At 43.3% G+C, this 18,302-nt stretch overlaps 1 protein-coding gene and 1 pseudogene across 1 annotated transcript; both read left to right on the forward strand.

Moving 5' to 3' along the window:
• The first annotated feature begins 226 nt into the window (after positions 1-226).
• LOC123154657 (sucrose:sucrose 1-fructosyltransferase) lies at positions 227-3,229 on the forward strand. The gene is made up of 4 exons (XM_044573331.1): positions 227-727; positions 888-896; positions 1,291-2,159; positions 2,292-3,229. Exons 1-4 carry the CDS (start codon positions 373-375, stop codon positions 2,988-2,990), a joined length of 1,932 nt encoding a protein of 643 aa, XP_044429266.1. The 5' UTR covers positions 227-372; the 3' UTR covers positions 2,991-3,229.
• Positions 3,230-10,503: 7,274 nt separating this feature from the next.
• On the forward strand, positions 10,504-18,053 carry LOC123152894 (protein disulfide isomerase-like 1-4; annotated as a pseudogene).
• Positions 18,054-18,302: the final 249 nt, after the last annotated feature.

The following is an 18,302-nucleotide window of genomic DNA, read 5'->3' on the forward strand; positions in this document are numbered from 1 at the left end:
CCTCGACTCTAGCGTAGGCGGATTTACTTACCTCCTATCTTTTACCCCACGCGTATTTTGCGCGTCTGCTGGAGCGTCTGGAACGACTGCGCGCGCAAAAAAAAATTTAATTTTTCCAGCGCGGCGCTAATATCACGTGCCTGATGGAGATGCTCTAAGCGTGAGGTGTTTTCCCACTAAAATTTTCATCTTTACACCCGCAAAAAAAAAAACTCATCTTTACCCCCAAAACCCCTGCTATAAATCTCCCTCTTGTGTGAGAAGTACTCCTGTATAAGTCACCCTCGCTACCCCACTGAACCCACCACCCATCCGTCGGTGAGAAAGAACCCACCAAATTCCCACGGGATTCTCCTGGAGAGCGCCAGCGCCATGGAGTCGTCACGCGGCACCATCATCCCCGGCACGCCGCCGCTGCCCTCCTCCTTAACCGACGTCAACGGCCAGGAGGGCAGGCGGACCAGGACCAGCGGCGGCGTGAGGTGGCACGCTTGGGCCGCCGTGCTGGCCGTGGTGGCGCTCGTCGTCGCCGCCGTGGTCTTTGGGGCCAGCAGGGTCCACCCGGACGCGGTGGCGTCCTCCTCCGTACGGGCTATGGCAGAACACGGCGTGTCGGAGAAGACGTCCGGGGCATACTCCGCCAGCGGCGGCTTCCCGTGGAGCAGCGCGATGCTGCAGTGGCAGCGCACCGGCTTCCATTTCCAGCCGGACAAGAACTACATGAACGGTACGTACTGACCGAGTTCATCCGTGCGATTAGATTTTCAGATTCAGATTCCGTTTAATTTTCTCCGACGTGGTTTGATCCAGAAACTGACCTCCCTGCCTTATTTGCTTCCTGTTTGCTCGCCGGCGGTGGCATTCTCCGGCGACATCCATCCGTGCAGATCCCAACGGTTAGTATTACACTATTACTACGCTCCACCTAACGAATCCTCTCAATCGGGTATTCCTATTCAGAAGTTTTGTGACCTGTGCGGGATATAATTGCACCACCACGAACAGTATTTTTTTTAAAGTTGAAAAATCAACAAATTCTGAATTTTTTTATGAACGTTGATAAATTTTTACCTCCGCAACAATTTCGTGGTGCATTTTCTTTTGTCAGGCCTCTATAAATGTCATTTCATCATGAAAATTTTCACATAGGTAAAACATTCATCGATGTTTATTACAAAAAAAATCAGTTTTTTGTTGTTCTTTTTATTTTTTGGATCCTAATGTTCACCCGGGTGCATATAACCTCGCGATTAGTAGAGCACTTTCTCTGAAATGCATTGTCCACTGCAGGTCCGGTGTACTATAGAGGATGGTACCATTTGTTCTACCAACACAACCCCGGAGGCACTGGGTGGGGCAACATCTCATGGGGGCACGCCGTGTCGCGGGACATGGTCCACTGGCGCCACCTACCGCTCGCCATGGTGCCTGACCACTGGTATGATATCGAGGGCGTCTGCACCGGATCCATCACCATACTCCCTGATGGCAGGGTCATCGTGTTCTACACTGGGTACACCGAGACGTTTGCGCAAGTGACCTGCCTCGCGGAGGCCGCCGACCCGAGCGACCCCCTCCTCCGCGAGTGGGTGAAGCACCCCGCCAACCCCGTGGTGTACCCGCCCCCTGGCATCGGCATGAAGGACTACCGTGACCCAACCACGGCGTGGTTCGACAACTCCGACAACACGTGGCGCATCATCATTGGCTCCAAGAATGACACGGACCACTCCGGCATCGTCTTCACGTACAAGACCAAGGACTTCGTCAGCTACGAGCTGATACCGGGATACTTGTACCGCGGCCCCGCCGGCACCGGCATGTACGAGTGCATTGACATGTTTGCCGTTGGTGGTGGCCGCAAGGCCAGCGACATGTACAATTCGACGGCCAAGGACGTGTTGTACGTGCTCAAGGAGAGCAGCGACGACGACCGGCGCGACTATTACGCGCTCGGGAGGTTCGACGCAGCGGCCAACACATGGACGCCGATCAACACCGAGCGGGAACTCGGGGTCTCGCTGCGGTACGACTATGGCAGGTACGACGCGTCCAAGTCCTTCTACGACCCCGTGAAGAATCGGCGGATCGTCTGGGGGTACGTCGTCGAGACCGACTCCTCGAGCGCCGACGCCGCCAAGGGGTGGGCCAACCTCCAGGTAACCATCATCGTCATCAACATGAGTGTTTTACCTTACACTTATCAACATCGGTCATCATTGCTACTCTTAGACTTAACTAGATTGAATTATTGAACCAAACTGGATTAATGTTGTGTGTTGTGCGTGCAGTCGATTCCGAGAACCGTGGAGCTTGACGAGAAGACCCGGACGAACCTCATCCAATGGCCAGTGGAGGAGCTCGATACCCTCCGCATCAACACCACCGATCTCAGCGGCATCACTGTCGGTGCCGGATCCTTCGTCTCCCTCCCCCTCCACCAGACCTCCCAACTTGACATCGAGGCATCCTTCCGCATCAACACCTCCGCCATTGAGGCCCTCAATGACGTCGATGTCGGCTACAACTGCACCATGACAAGCGGCGCTGCCACCCACGGCGCACTTGGCCCCTTCGGCATTCTCGTCCTCGCCAACGTCGCCCTGACAGAACAGACGGCGGTGTACTTTTATGTGTCCAAGGGCCTCGACGGCGGTCTTCGGACCCATTTCTGCCACGATGAGTTGCGGTCAACACATGCCACCGATGTGGCGAAGGAGGTGGTGGGTAGCACGGTGCCGGTGCTCGACGGCGAGGATTTTTCCGTTAGAGTGCTCGTGGACCACTCCATCGTGCAAAGCTTCGTGATGGGCGGGAGGTTGACGGTGACGTCGAGGGCCTACCCGACGGAGGCCATTTACGCAGCGGTGGTCTACCTGTTCAACAATGCCACCAGCGCCAGCGTCACAGCGGAGAAGCTCGTCGTGCACGACATGGACTCGTCGTACAACAAGATATTCACGGACGACGACTTGCTAGTCCTCGATTAGACTGATCACCTACAACAAGTTATGGAGTTTTTGCTCGGTCGGTGGCTTCCTTATCTCTTGGACAGATAGCGGTGGAGTACCAGCTACTCTACGTATCATCTTGATTTATGTTCCTTGTTCTAGTTTTGGTTTTACTAAGATGAATTAGATGATGTTGGTCACATGTAAATCAATTACGGGTAAATTAAAAGGACATGGATGCCTGCCACCAAATATAAGTGACTACTTCGAGAGTTCAAGTTCAAGTTCTCTCATTTCTTATTTATTTATATGCAACCTTTGTATTTCGTATTTTTAGGGAAAGCAAACATTGTGTATCTATACCAATATAAAAAGACCTAAAAAGAAAGATCCAACAAATCCCAGCCGTCAAATCAAGTCAATCCAATGACTCAGGCTGCTATAATAGTGAGCGCTCAACATGTTTAGTGTGCAATTAATATCATACCAAATATCCAAACCAATGTTAATCATTATTAATACACAAATAATATCCTACCTAATATTTACGTGTATCTATCTACACTAATATAAAAAGACCCAACGGGGCAGATCCAACAAATCCGGTAGTCAAGTCAGGTCAATCCAACGACTCAGGCTGCTATAATGGTGAGCGCTCAACATGTTTAGTGTGCAGTTAATATCATACCAAATATCAACACCAATGCTAATCACATAATTAATACGTGAATAATAGCCTACCTAATATTTACGTGTAATTAATATATTACCTTATATCAACATGTATTGCACGTACACATTTACTAGTTAAATATGTCCTGATGCGTACACATTTACTAGTTAAATTTGTCCTGATGCGTACACATTTACTAGTTAAATTTGTCCTGGTGTTTCCATGTAGAGTAAAATCGGGATTCTACAAGCCTGTCTTTTGAACGTTTATAGATAGAAATACGAGCATGGGAGCACCAGAATGTATCCGTTGCCGCATCATAACAAATAAAAAATAAAAATCCATGTGACAAAATCTACCGACAACCACTGAAAAGGTACTGAAGACACCCTTTTACGTACCTGATGTAATCAAAGTACAGTTGGGTGGCTCCCATAACTTAATATCTTACCTCGTGAATTCCGAAAAGAAAATACTTAAGAAATGAATTTTTTGTGGACGCGCATTATCTTCACAGGGAGCAAATTGCAAAAAAACACACCACATTTTAAGTTCATGTTTAGATTTGCCACCACATTTATTTGGGCGCCCCAAAAATCAATCGGTTTCCTTGCTAATTTTCTGAATAAACACCGATGGTTCATTTGCGGCGAATTAATTCAATTTCTGACATACCGGGCCCATTGATCAGGTCCACATGACACTAAATGGTCAACACTGTTTGTTTTCACTATTAAAACAAATCACCATGCATCTATTATGTTCCACCTCCTGTCGCTTATGGCCGACGCCGCCCCTCTCTTCCGCGCCACCCCGCATCCTCTCTCCCGTCGACCCCTACACCTTCCTCCATCTCTCCTCCCTCCCGGTGCGGGCAAGATCAACAACACTGCACCCAGTCACACGCCGCCCCACACTAGATCGGGTGGATCCGTGACGCAGCTCCTCCCCCTGTCATGCCTCGACGAGCTCCATCCCCACCTCTGGCGTGCGACGAGCCTGATAAATGGAATGACACAGGACGAGCAACCGGAGCACCACGCGGATCGGAGTCTACGCATGAGAAACACGAGCATGTCCTCGTTAGCACGCGTCGTCAACGCCGCGTGCCACCAGCATGGACACGGCATGCCGCCGACACCGGAACCCATGACCATGTCGAAGAAGCTCGCCAGCCACGCCATGGGGTTCCCAATGGCCACGGCTCGGCCATAGCGCACACCGCCGTAGCCGGCTCACGCCACCGCGTCGGCCTTCTCTAGCCAGGGAATATTGCGCCATCGGCCGCCTCGCCTCCTCCTTCTTCTGGTGTTGACCTCGGCAACCCAGTTGATCTGCAGACCATCACCTCTGCGCCCTCTCATCCATCCCCGTGCATGCATGCGAGGTGTTTGTTTGAATGCCCCCAAGGACGAGAATAAGGTCTGAGAGAGATGACAATGCTGACAGGTGAGCCCTCCGTTTAACTTAATGGTCGACAAGCGGTGTTGACCATTTAGTGCCATGTGGACCAGATCAGTGGGTCTGGGTATGTCAGAAATTGAATTAATTTGTCCCAAATCGATCATCAGTGTTTATTGAAAAAATTAGCAAGAAAATTGATAGATTTTTTGGACACCCAAGAAATGTGGTGGCAAATCCAAACAAGAACTTGAAATGTGGTTTTTTTTTTGGAATTTACTCTTTCACATGTCAATTTGTGTATGAAGAGTGTGGTCACTTGATGCCATAATATCGAGGTCAAGCTACAGATACCCCTGTCGTCCACGGAGCCATCGTCCAGGGAAGGTCTCCAGCTCAATCATGAAGATGCAGATGTCTTCGCTACTAATACCAATGCAGTAGACAAGAAAATCAACCGGCCGTCTTATATTATATTTCATGTATACCAGTATAAAAAGACCTGAACAGGCAGATCCAACAAATTCCGGCTGTGAAATCAGGTTAATCCAGCGACTTAGGCTGCTATAATGGTGAGCGCTCAACATGTTTAGGGCACAGTTACTATCGTACAAAATATAAAAACCAATGCTAATCACATAATTAAAACGTAAATAATATCCTGCCTAATATTTACGTGTATCTATACCAATATAAAAAGACCCAAAGGGGCATATTCAACAAATCCTGATGGTCAAACCAGGTCAATCAAATGACTCAGGCTACTATAATGGTGAGCCCTCCACATGTTCAGTGTGCAGTTAATATCATACCAAATATCAACACGAATGCTAATTAGATAATTAATACGCAAATAATATTCTATCTAAGATTACGTGTAATAAATATATTACCTAATATCAACGTGCATTGCAAGTACGCATTTACTAGTTTTAGAAGGGAAACACATTGGGAATCTATCCTGGTGTTTCCATATAGAGTAAAATTGGGATTCTAGAAGCATGTCTTTTGAACGTTCATAAATAGAAATGTGAGCATGGGAGCACCTGAATGTATCCTTTGTCGCATCATAACAGATAAAAATAAAAATCTGTGGGACAAAATCTACCGGCAACCATCGAAAAGGTACTGCCGACACCCTTTTAGGTACCTAACGTAATCAAAGTACAGTTGCGTGTCTCCCATAACTAAATGTCTTACCTCGTGTATTCCGAAAAGAAAATACTTAACAAATGAATTTTTAGTGGACGCGCATTGTCTTCACAGGGACCAAATTGCAAAAAACTGCCACATTTTAAGTTCATGTTTAGATTTGCAACCACATTTCTTGGGCGCCCCAAGAACCAATCGATTTCCTTGCTAATTTTCTCAATAAACACCGATGATTCATTTGGGGTGAATTAATTCAATTTCTGACATACCGGACCCACTTATCAGGTCCACAGGACACTATTTGGTCAACACAGTTTGTTTTGATTGTTAAAACAAAACACCATGCATCCATTATGCTCCACCTCCTCTCGCTTATGGCCGGCACCGCCCCTCTCCCCCGCGCCACCCCGTATCCTCTCTCCCGTCGACCCCTCCACCTTCCTCCATCTCTCCTCCCTCCCGGTGCGGGCGAGATCAGTAGCACGGCATCCCGTCACGCGCCGTCCCACACTGGATCGGGTGGATCCGTGACGCGGCTCCTCCCCCTGTCATGCCTCGCCGAGCTCCATCCTCACCTCTGGCGTGCGACGAGCCTGATAAATGGGACAATGCGGGACGAGCGACCGGAGCACCACGCAGAGGCTACGCATGAGGAACACGAGCACGTCCTCGTCGGAGCCCGTCGTCGGCGCTGCGCGCCACCTGCATGGACACGGCATGCCGTTGACACCGGAGCCCATGACCACGTCGACGAAGCTCGCCAGCCACGCCATGGGGTTCCCGATGGCCACGGCTCGGCCATAGTGCACACTGCAATAGCTGGCTCACGCCAGGGAAGATTGCGCCACCGGCCGCCTCGCCTCTTACTTCTTTTGGTGTCGACCTCGGCAGCCCAGTTGATCTACAGACCATCACCTATGCGCCCTCTCATCCATCCCTACGCATGCACGCGAGGTGTTTATTGGAATGCCCCCAAGGAGGATAAGAAGGTTTGAGAGAGATGACGATGCTGATAGGTGGGCCCTTCGTTTAACTTAGCGTTCAACAAGCGGTGTTGACCATTTAGTGCCATGTGGTCCTGACCAGTGGGTCTGGTATGTCATAAATTGAATTAATTTGTCCCAAATCAATCTTCAGTGTTTATTAAGAAAATTAGCAAGAAAATCGGTAGATTTTTGAGACACCCAAGAAATGCGGTGGCAAATCCAAACAAGAACTTGAAATGTGGTTGTATTTTGCAAGTGGTCACTTGATGCCATAATACCGAGGTCAGGCTACAGATACCCCTGTCGTCCATGGAGCCATCGTCCAGGGAGGGTCTCCAGCTCAATCATGCATACGCAGATGTCCCCGCTACCAATACCAATGCAGTAGACAAGCAAATCATGCGGCCGTCTTATATTATATTCCATATATATATATACCAATATAAAAAGACCAAAGGGGAAGATCCGACAAATCCAGGTCGTCAAATTATGTCAATTCAATGACTCAGGCTGCTATAACGGTGAGCGCTTAACATGTTTAGTATGCAGTTAATATCATACCAAATATCAACACCAATGTTAATCACATAATTAATACGCAAATAATATCCTACCTAATATTTATGTGTATCTATAACAATATAAAAAGACCCGAAGCGGCAGATCTAACAAATCCCGGTCGTCAAATCAGGTTAATCCAACGACTCGGGCTGCTATAATGATGAGCGCTCAACATGTTTTAGTGTGCAGTTAATATCATATCAAATGTCAACACCAATGCTAATCACATAATTAATATGGAAATAATATCCTACCTAATATTTACGTGTAATTAATATATTACCTAATATCAGCGTGCAATGCACGTACACATTCGGTTTGGAGGATTTCCGTAGGAAAACATAGGAACAAAGATTCCGGAGGAAAATTTCCTATATATGCATTCGGTTTGTAGGAAATGCGTACAGGAATTTCGTAGGAACGCTACCCATTTCATGTGTTTTGGGAGGAAACTACACATCCACTCAAAGCTCATTTTGCGCGTAGGAACGAGGCAAGTCAATTCCTTAGGATGGCAATTGCCATCCTATCGAATTTCTATACTACTCCTAATTCCTACGTTTTGATTTCCTCCAAACCTAATATTTACGTGTAATTAATGTATTATCTAATATCAACGTGCATTGCACCTACACATTTACTAGTTTTTGAAGGGAAACACATTGGGAATCTACACTGGTGTTTCCATGTAGAGTAAAATCGGGATGCTAGAAGCATGTCTTTTGAACGTTCATAGATAGAAATGCGAGCATGGAAGCACATGAATGTATCCGTTGCCGCATCATAACAAATAAAAATAAAAATCCGTGTGACAAAATCTACCGGCAACCACTGAAAAGGTACTGCAGAGACCCTTTTACGTACTTGACATAATCAAAGTACAGTTGCGTGGCTCCCATAACTAAATGTCTTACCTCGTGAATTCAGAAAAGAAAATACTTAACAAATGGTTTTTTTGTGGACGCGCATTGTCTTCACAGGTAGCAAATTGCAAAAAACCATCACATTTTAAGTTCATGTTTAGATTTGCCACCACATTTCTTGGGCGCCCCAAGAATCAATTGATTTCCTTGCTAATTTTCTCAATAAACACCGATGATTCATTTGGGGCGAATTAATTCAATTTCTGACATACCAGGCCCACTGATCAGGTCCACATCTATCTATGCCTATACTAATTACAGACTCTCAAGAAATTCTTACGTTAATCAGTAATTAGGAGCCGTTAATCTGGTGAGGCCGAGTTATTACGGTTCAGATTAACCCGTGTAACTTTTGGCTGAAAATAGCTTAATTCGGCCAAAAAAAATAGAAGGCCCACAGTCCTTTGATCTCACGGTTGTAGAAATAGAATCGGCCCATAGAGCTTTCATCTTACGGTTGTACAAATAGAGTCCATGTTTTATTTTACCAAAAACAATTGCTACAAAGTCCATCCTCATGCAAGTTTATCAAAAAAACATCCTCATGCCCGATGAAATTGTATCCATGCGATCTGTGAAAAGTAAAAAATAATAATCAACCAGGCCGGGCTAGTGGATCACCAACACCGTTAGAAATCATCACGAGGTCACTATTACTAAACAACTCATGTTGGCTTCGTACCCCAACTTGCATCCGTCTTGGCAATAGCAACCAAGAGGTAAACCATCAGCTGCAATGGATAAATATGCCAGTTGCATTGATCTTTCCCACATGTATATACTCACCACAGTTTAACTAAGAGGGGAATTTCAGTCGTACATGCTTTAGTCAGGCTCATCTGAGGGCACCCTGAAAATCTAGCTAAAAGGAAACCCAGTGCTCACTTGCTACTAAAGAACATGACTACCAGTGAAGTGAAGTGGGCAAAGACTCAAACTGTGGTGATCCGGCAGTTTCTGAAAATTGTTTACCGAGTTTTCTTGCAAAGGATGGTCTCTGTTTTTGTTCTACTCCTTTCGCTGGACTAGCAGTGTTGCTGTAAGTTGATCCATATAATGTTGTTCTATGTGTTTCATTCTCAATGAAAAATGCATGGAAGCGGGCATGATGGTCTTTTGATCAAAACAAAGTTACCCTCATGAGTTCATTAAGTGGCATTATTGTATAGCAATCCAGTTAATTCAGTATAATTGTATCCGAATGCACATCCATAATTGCTGTAGTAGAATGTAGTTGGTAGTCAGTTTGTGGAATCTTGCACCACAGCCCATATGTATGTGTTCTATATACTCTTCCAATGAAGAAATTCCGATCATATATCCTTCAAATAGGCACACACACATCAGTATATATAAACCACACATTCAGTGAGATTTAATTTTGTTTCATATGCATGAGCTTCCACTTCTTTTCTCTTGGTGTGCTATTCGTTATCCTTCTTAGCATAACTAAAGTTTTGTCCCATTGTGAGGGCAGATAAAAATTCATGCTATGATTCTGACTGTTAGTTGCTATCTAAAGCTCCTTGCATCAGGAGAACATTCAGTTTGGTGGGTTATGTTCTTCAGTTATATACATATTTCCCCTTCTCCATTTAATTTTTTTCATGGGGCTTCTTGGAGACAACAATTGGGTTCTCTTGGTGTTTATATGATTGAATTTTGACCACCTAGCCTCTAATGCCGCTGCTTCTTGCGGTTGTTCTGGGAAAACGGCCTCTCGCAGTGCATCATGCTGCTCCGTGGAACGCGATGCTATGCATCCCAATGGTCTCTTTTCATCGCGCCGACTGTGAGCCTCCACAACATCGATTTTCATCCACTACATAATTAATGAGTGCTCTTCTTGAATCCCCATGGCAGTTTTTCCATTTAGGCAGGTAAGCAACATTGCCTCTTGAATTTGAATCTAGCGCCAAATATAGGTGTGATTTTTATTTTTTGCCTATTTGTTGCTTCAAAGAGGAGTGTGCAAAGTAGTGACGATAGGCTATTTGATATCGCATTAGGAAAACTACATTCAAACTGAGCTCCTAAGAGTTTTTTTAATCATATAAGTTACACTTATACTCAGGTAGTTAATTCTAATGTTGATCTGTAAAAGCCTATAGCACATGGGCATCATCAGTACATTATCTAGTTGTTGTTCCAAACAAAATTGAAACATACACATTTTGTTTTCTACGATTTTCCAGCCAGATTAATGCATGATTCCCAACCACACATTTTCCTTGACATTACTGTGTGACCCCGTGAATAGTTGAATGTATATAATGTAATAGTTAAAATATAGTATAGCATTTTACAAAATTAATGGTCTTAGTTCTTGCTGCCAATTTACAAAAGGTCTCATCTTACTAACATTCTAATGATCAACTTCAGTACTACAATTTTTCATTGTACTTCCTTTGCCATAGGTTGTCCAGCCATTTAAATGTATTTTTATTATTTGGCATGTATGTGATTCAGAATTATAAACCTTCAAATGTCATAAATGATGTTTGTGTGTATCTCAGTTGTTTATTACATGACAGATTTTCCAAAAGGTTCTAATTTTTTCCCACTATTTTGAATCCTTTAAAAAGATCTTGCACTACTGTTGATGCCTATCGATATCAATACCATTTCTTTCTTACAGTGAAAAGAATGTTAGACATTGCAATTATTTGCATCTTTGAAGGTACATCCATGCTTCTTTTGTAACTAATTAACTCTTGGGACATTGAACATAATTGGAAATTTAAGTTGTATTGATTGTTCTACTACATGGGTGGACCAGTATAGTTATTCCTTATTGTTGCAAGATACTGACGAGCTTCATCAAATAGTTTTTATGTCAGTTCAGACTTAAAAACAATGTCTGAGTAATTTCCAGTTATGGTGATCGAGTATTGGTTTCTAATTTTGGGTTTCCAGAGTTTCAAAAAGTCGGGTACGTAGTACTTGAATTCACATGCATGCACCAACTATTTTTTGGCTTTTACTCTTATCAAAGGCATTTTCTGAAATAAATCTTCCACTATAATTCATTTTCATTGTAGTTTTCCTATGAAAACTAAAACAATGTTCATATTTTATGTTTCATGGATCTGTAGCTCTAAATTATAAACCTATTGAATTACCTTACAAGGAAAGTATGTTGCTATCACCATGATGCGTGACCTACATTTACAAATAGACAATGTCAACACTATTGTGACATGTTTTCATTTTTCCAACATATATTAATCACCAAGTTACTTCTACTCAACATCGCTATCCTTGAAAAAATATACATATGAATAGAAGTATGAAGGTTTACATGTACCCCTGCAAGAAATAATCCTTTGTGTAACAACAACTTAGTTTTCCAAATCGTAATTGTGCGGCAGATTTGGCTCAAAATTGTTATATATGTACTCAAATATTATTAATGATTTGTGACACAACCACTAGCCCATGCAGGTGCACGGGTTGACGGCTAGTGACACTAAATAGTCCCCTCCCTGGCCGTCGAGCGAGGCTAGTGAAAGCAGAGTCAGTCATGATGTGGCAGACAGCATGGTGACGGGTGAGCTCACGGCCACTACAAGAAATATGTCAACTTATGACCTTCTGTCAGTGACCCTCGAAGAATTAGTCATAAATTTATGACCATTTCAGACCAATTGGTCAAAAGCTGTTCGGGGGGCTCCAAACCCTAAACCATTGCGACCATTTTGGTCAGAAAGGTCGTAATTTCCTCACACGAAAAGGTCATAAAGCAAACATCGCTAGTCCGCTGCCTTATTTCTAGTTGTTAATGACCAATATAGATGGTCATAGCCTTGTAAATTGTGGTGGGTTGCTATGACTAGGCGCCACCTCATCAGTGTTGCCTATGTGTAATGTCCATGTGGCAGTTTTTGCCCTAGGTTGTGAAGCAACCTATATTTCTATCATTCCCAAAATTCTTAAAAAAATCTCATAAATTCTTTGGGTCATATCTTCGTCAAATATGTAAAACCTTCCTTGCCTAGTTCAAAAATAATTCAAAAATATTCATTTTCCTATTCTGTTCAGAACAACAGTTTGTGAAGGAAGTACCACTTTGGCATGTCCAAATAGTATCCATTTTCTACAGTGCTTTCCTATGCCCAAATAAACATCCTCCACCAAATGCCAGCTCAATCTATTCATTATTTTGAGCCGAGCTTCAACATACGTATTTATGTCCAGTGTGGTAGTTTGCAAAGCAAGTACCACCTAGGCTCCTCCTTTTGAGCTGAAAATTTGTGAAGACGGTCTTCTTAGTAACTGATCATCTTCAGCCAAAACTCACGCCCATTAGCCATGTACATTTCCTGTACTGCTAATCAAACACTTGGCTGCTAATTCATGTTTGAGCACCAATCGGTCTCCTCATGAGAATCTTATGTTGTAATTTTCTTCTTAGCATCTACCTGGGGAGTGCCCAACCCACTAGACATGTCTAGGCCACCCGGAACACATGGCAACGCCACGGTCACGCGGTGACCACGCGGCGGGCATGCGAGTTTACGCGCTCTAGAGATGGGGCCCTCGGCCACCGCCCAAACCTCGACGTATCGCCACCAAACCATGTACTTATGTACCTAGAAATGATTTTTGGAAAAAATAAATAGCAAACTATGAGGCAGATGCAGTTCAAATTTGACCTGCTTCCAGCTGAATCGGTGGAAATTTGTCTTTTTCACGAGAGGTGGATCAAAACTTTTTACACCCAACCATTTTGTCAATTGTGCATTAAATATGTCCTAGTATTTTACAAAATTGATTTGGTCCAATTTTGCAACAATTATTTGATAGTTCCTTCACAAAAAAACCTCCTTTCGGGCACTCGGAAAATGAAAAATGGTTTTTTCGTCCAAAGAAAATGAAAACTTCCTTAGGCAACATTGTTTGCCATTCCAATATGCACCCTTGTGCACAATATGAGATCATTTGAACAAATTATGCCACGAATGTGGCCATAAAATTGATCATTTGGCTTGAAAGCCATGAATCTTCAGAGATGATAGCTCATTTCTGAGAACACTTTTTTAAAATAATTACCGTATTACAAGTTTGTTATTTTTCTTGGGAACTTGGCCACATATAATGACACAATGCAAAGGTTTCCCAATTTTTTGATTTTTTTGAATTTTTTATGCCCGTTTCAAAATGCGGTCAAAACGGCGGGCTTGACCGTTCCTAGCTAGTGGTTGGATCTTGGAAAACTTTTGGTGTTTCTCTGATTAAATAGATACTTATGTACCTAGAAATGATTTTTGTAAAAAATAAATAGCAAACTATGAGGCAGCTGCAGTTCAAATTTGACCCGCTTCCAGCTGAATCGGTGGAAATTTGTCTTTTTCACGAGAGGTGGATCAAAACTTTTTACACCCAACCATTTTGTCAATTGTGCATTAAATATGTCCTAGTATTTTAGAAAATTGATTTGGTCCAATTTTGCAACAATTATTTGGTAGTTCCTTCACAAAAAAAACCTCCTTTCGGGCACTCGGAAAATGAAAAATGGTTTTTTCGTCCAAAGAAAATGAAAACTTCCTTAGGCAACATTGTTTGCCATTCCAATATGCACCCTTGTGCACAATATGAGATCATTTGAACAAACTATGCCACGAATGTGGCCATAAAATTGATCATTTGGCTTGAAAGCCATGAATCTTCAAAGATGATAGCTCATTTCTGAGAACACTTTTTAAAACTAATTACCGTATTACAAGTTTGTTATTTTTCTTGGGAACTTGGCCACATATAATGACACAATGCGAAGGTTTCCCAATTTTTTGATTTTTTTTGAATTTTTTATGCCCGTTTCAAAATGTGGTCAAAACGGCGGGCTTGACCGTTCCTAGCTAGTGGTTGGATCTTGGAAAACTTTTGGTGTTTCTATGATTAAATAGATACTTATGTACCTAGAAATGATTTTTGTAAAAAATAAATAGCAAACTATGAGGCAGCTGCAGTTCAAATTTGACCCGCTTCCACCTGAATCGGCGGAAATTTGTCTTTTTCACGAGAGGTGGATCAAAACTTTTTACACCCAACCATTTTGTCAATTGTGCATTAAATATGTCCTAGTATTTTAGAAAATTGATTTGGTCCAATTTTGCAACAATTATTTGGTAGTTCCTTCACAAAAAAACCTCCTTTCGGGCACTCGGAAAATGAAAAATGGTTTTTTCGTCCAAAGAAAATGAAAACTTCCTTAGGCAACATTGTTTGCCATTCCAATATGCACCCTTGTGCACAATATGAGATCATTTGAACAAACTATGCCACGAATGTGGCCATAAAATTGATCATTTGGCTTGAAAGCCATGAATCTTCAAAGATGATAGCTCATTTCTGAGAACACTTTTTAAAAATAATTGCCGTATTACAAGTTTGTTATTTTTCTTGGGAACTTGGCCACATATAATGACACAATGCGAAGGTTTCCCAATTTTTTTGATTTTTTTTGAATTTTTTATGCCCGTTTCAAAATGTGGTCAAAACGGCGGGCTTGACCGTTCCTAGCTAGTGGTTGGATCTTGGAAAACTTTTGGTGTTTCTATGATTAAATAGATACTTATGTACCTAGAAATGATTTTTTGTAAAAAATAAATAGCAAACTATGAGGCAGCTGCAGTTCAAATTTGACCCGCTTCCAGCTGAATCGGCGGAAATTTGTCTTTTTCACGAGAGGTGGATCAAAACTTTTTACACCCAACCATTTTGTCAATTGTGCATTAAATATATCCTAGTATTTTACAAAATTGATTTGGTCCAATTTTGCAACAATTATTTGGTAGTTCCTTCACAAAAAAACCTCCTTTCGGGCACTCGGAAAATGAAAAATGGTTTTTTCGTCCAAAGAAAATGAAAACTTCCTTAGGCAACATTGTTTGCCATTCCAATATGCACCCTTGTGCACAATATGAGATCATTTGAACAAACTATGCCACGAATATGGCCATAAGATTGATCATTTGGCTTGAAAGCCATGAATCTTCAGAGATGATAGCTCATTTCTGAGAACACTTTTTTAAAATAATTGCCGTATTACAAGTTTGCTATTTTTCTTGGGAACTTGGCCACATATAATGACACAATGTGAAGGTTTCCCAATTTTTTGATTTTTTTTGAATTTTTTATGCCCGTTTCAAAATGCGGTCAAAACGGCGGGCTTGACCGCTCCTAGCTAGTGGTTGAATCTTGGAAAACTTTTGGTGTTTCTATGATTAAATAGATACTTATGTACCTAGAAATGATTTTTGTAAAAAATAAATAGCAAACTATGAGGCAGCTGCAATTCAAATTTGACCCGCTTCCAGCTGAATCGGCGGAAATTTGTCTTTTTCACGAGAGGTGGATCAAAACTTTTTACACCCAACCATTTTGTCAATTGTGCATTAAATATGTCCTAGTATTTTAGAAAATTGATTTGGTCCAATTTTGCAACAATTATTTGGTAGTTCCTTCACAAAAAAACCTCCTTTCGGGCACTCGGAAAATGAAAAATGGTTTTTTCGTCCAAAGAAAATGAAAACTTTTGACAACCAATTATTTTGTCAATTGAACATTAAATATGGCCTAATATATTATAAAAATGATCTGGTCCCATTTTGCAATAAATATATGGTAGGTCATTTAAAAAAACTCAATTTACGCACTCGAAAAATAGAAAATGAATTTTTTGACCAATTTAGATGGTCATAACGTCGTACTGTATTCTGATTAGTCCGTGGACGCATCACGCGGATCATGCATCGAACACCGTTGGATGATCGTGGATCCAACGGCAGTCATCAGCCCTTCCACACCATCCCCGAAACCCTAGCTCTGCCCTGTTGTAATTTTACATCCACCCCCCGCCTCCTTTCTTTCCCTCGCTCTCTTCTCCTCCTCTCCCCTTCCAGATCCGCCCTCGCCGCCACCTCCTCCTCCCCGTCCCCGGCCCCTCCCGATCCACATCCTCCCCGTCCTCTCCCACCCACCACCGACCTCGTCGTCCTCCTCACCGACGCCGACCTCGTCCCTCCCCCCTACCCTAGCGCCGTGCACTCCCCGCCAGCCCCTCTTCAATCACACCAACCCCATACACACGGATCCGGCTCTCCGACCTCGATTTCACTTCCCATCCCCCTTCCCCACGCTCCTCTCGAGCTCCAGATCCCCGGCCGCGACGACCCCTTCCTCAGCTTCCTCCGGGAACCCTATCCCCTCAGATCCGCCCGCCGCCACGTCATGGTCGAGTTCTACGCGCTCTGGTGTGGCCACTGCCGCGCGCTCGCGCCTCACTGCAGGGGATCGACGTCGCGCTGGCCAAGGTGGACGCCATCGAGGACCACGACCTGGCGCAGGCGCACAACGTGCAGGGCTACCCCACCCTCCTCTTCTTCATCGACGGCGTGCCCAGGGACTACTCCGGCGAGAGGACCAAGTGAGGATCTCTGCAGATCCCCAATTCCCTCCCTGCTCCGTCTCCACGGCTGTTAAGAATGAATTTTTGCTTTGCTGCAGGGACGTCATCGTGGCTTGGGTCGGCAAGAAGCTGGGCCCTACTCTGCAGAACCTCACCGCAGTCGACGAGGCCGAGAAGGTCGTCACCGGTGACGACGTGGCCGTGCTCGCCTACCTCCACCACCTCTCGGTACGCTACGGAATGCGCCTTCTCCAGTGGTAGCAACGTCAACCAACCCACCCAAATTGCTTCAATTGCAACCCATGTTACTCAGTTAGCTGGATGAGCTTCGTATGCTAGTAGTGACTGGATGAGCTTCGTATGCTAGTAGTTATTTTGCTGTCTGCTCTCTTGACATTGTGTGTTGTGTTGGGAATAAAATATCCCACTAATCGTTGCCATGTTTTGATAAACTCTCGGTGAATCAACTGACAAACACCTGCTTGAGAAAAACTAGACAAAACTACTAGTTCAGTTAACCTTGATATAATTAAGCTGGTGGAAGAATTGAACTGAGAATTAATGTTTGGGTTTCAGTTTTAAGGAAGGTAATTTTTTTGAAACCATCCTCTAATCTTTGCTTGTTTTTACAGTTTGGTGCTACAGTTTAAACCATCACCTAATCTGTGCCTTATCTAGAAATTTTGGCATGAAATTAAATCTGGCTGCTTGTTTACATTCAAAGTCCATATATATGATGCTGAAATAAATGAACACCATATATAGAGAACTAGTACTAATTTATGTTCTGAACATGCATGGTTTGAAATGTCTAAATCAAAGTCATCTTGTATTGTTTCTGGTTGATTTTGTTGTGCTGACTGCTCACAAAAAATATATATCTTTCAGACTCGATACATAAAGGACCGCAAGAGATTATATGGCAGGATACTGGACAATAACCGTGTCAAGTCCTCCATTCAAGCAAAGTCCAAGGATCGGTCTGAGATGGAGTAGTTTGTCCTGCCTGTGCAATGTTCTTTCCAGCATCTCAGCTGTGTACTCTAATTACTGGAGTATTCTGTAGATTCTTTTCAATTAAACTACTCCAGAGATGAGTCTTTTCCATTAACTAAATCTAAATGAAACATTAGATGAAACTTGCCAGAGATTATTTAAATATTGCAGTAACTATTTGACACACATATTGTCATGCATCAATAGTAGCATTAGTTGAAACTTTTATAGTAGGACTTGCTGTTATAG

The sequence above is a fragment of the Triticum aestivum genome, chromosome 7A (genome assembly GCF_018294505.1).
Source record: "Triticum aestivum cultivar Chinese Spring chromosome 7A, IWGSC CS RefSeq v2.1, whole genome shotgun sequence".
NCBI lineage: Eukaryota > Viridiplantae > Streptophyta > Magnoliopsida > Poales > Poaceae > Triticum > Triticum aestivum.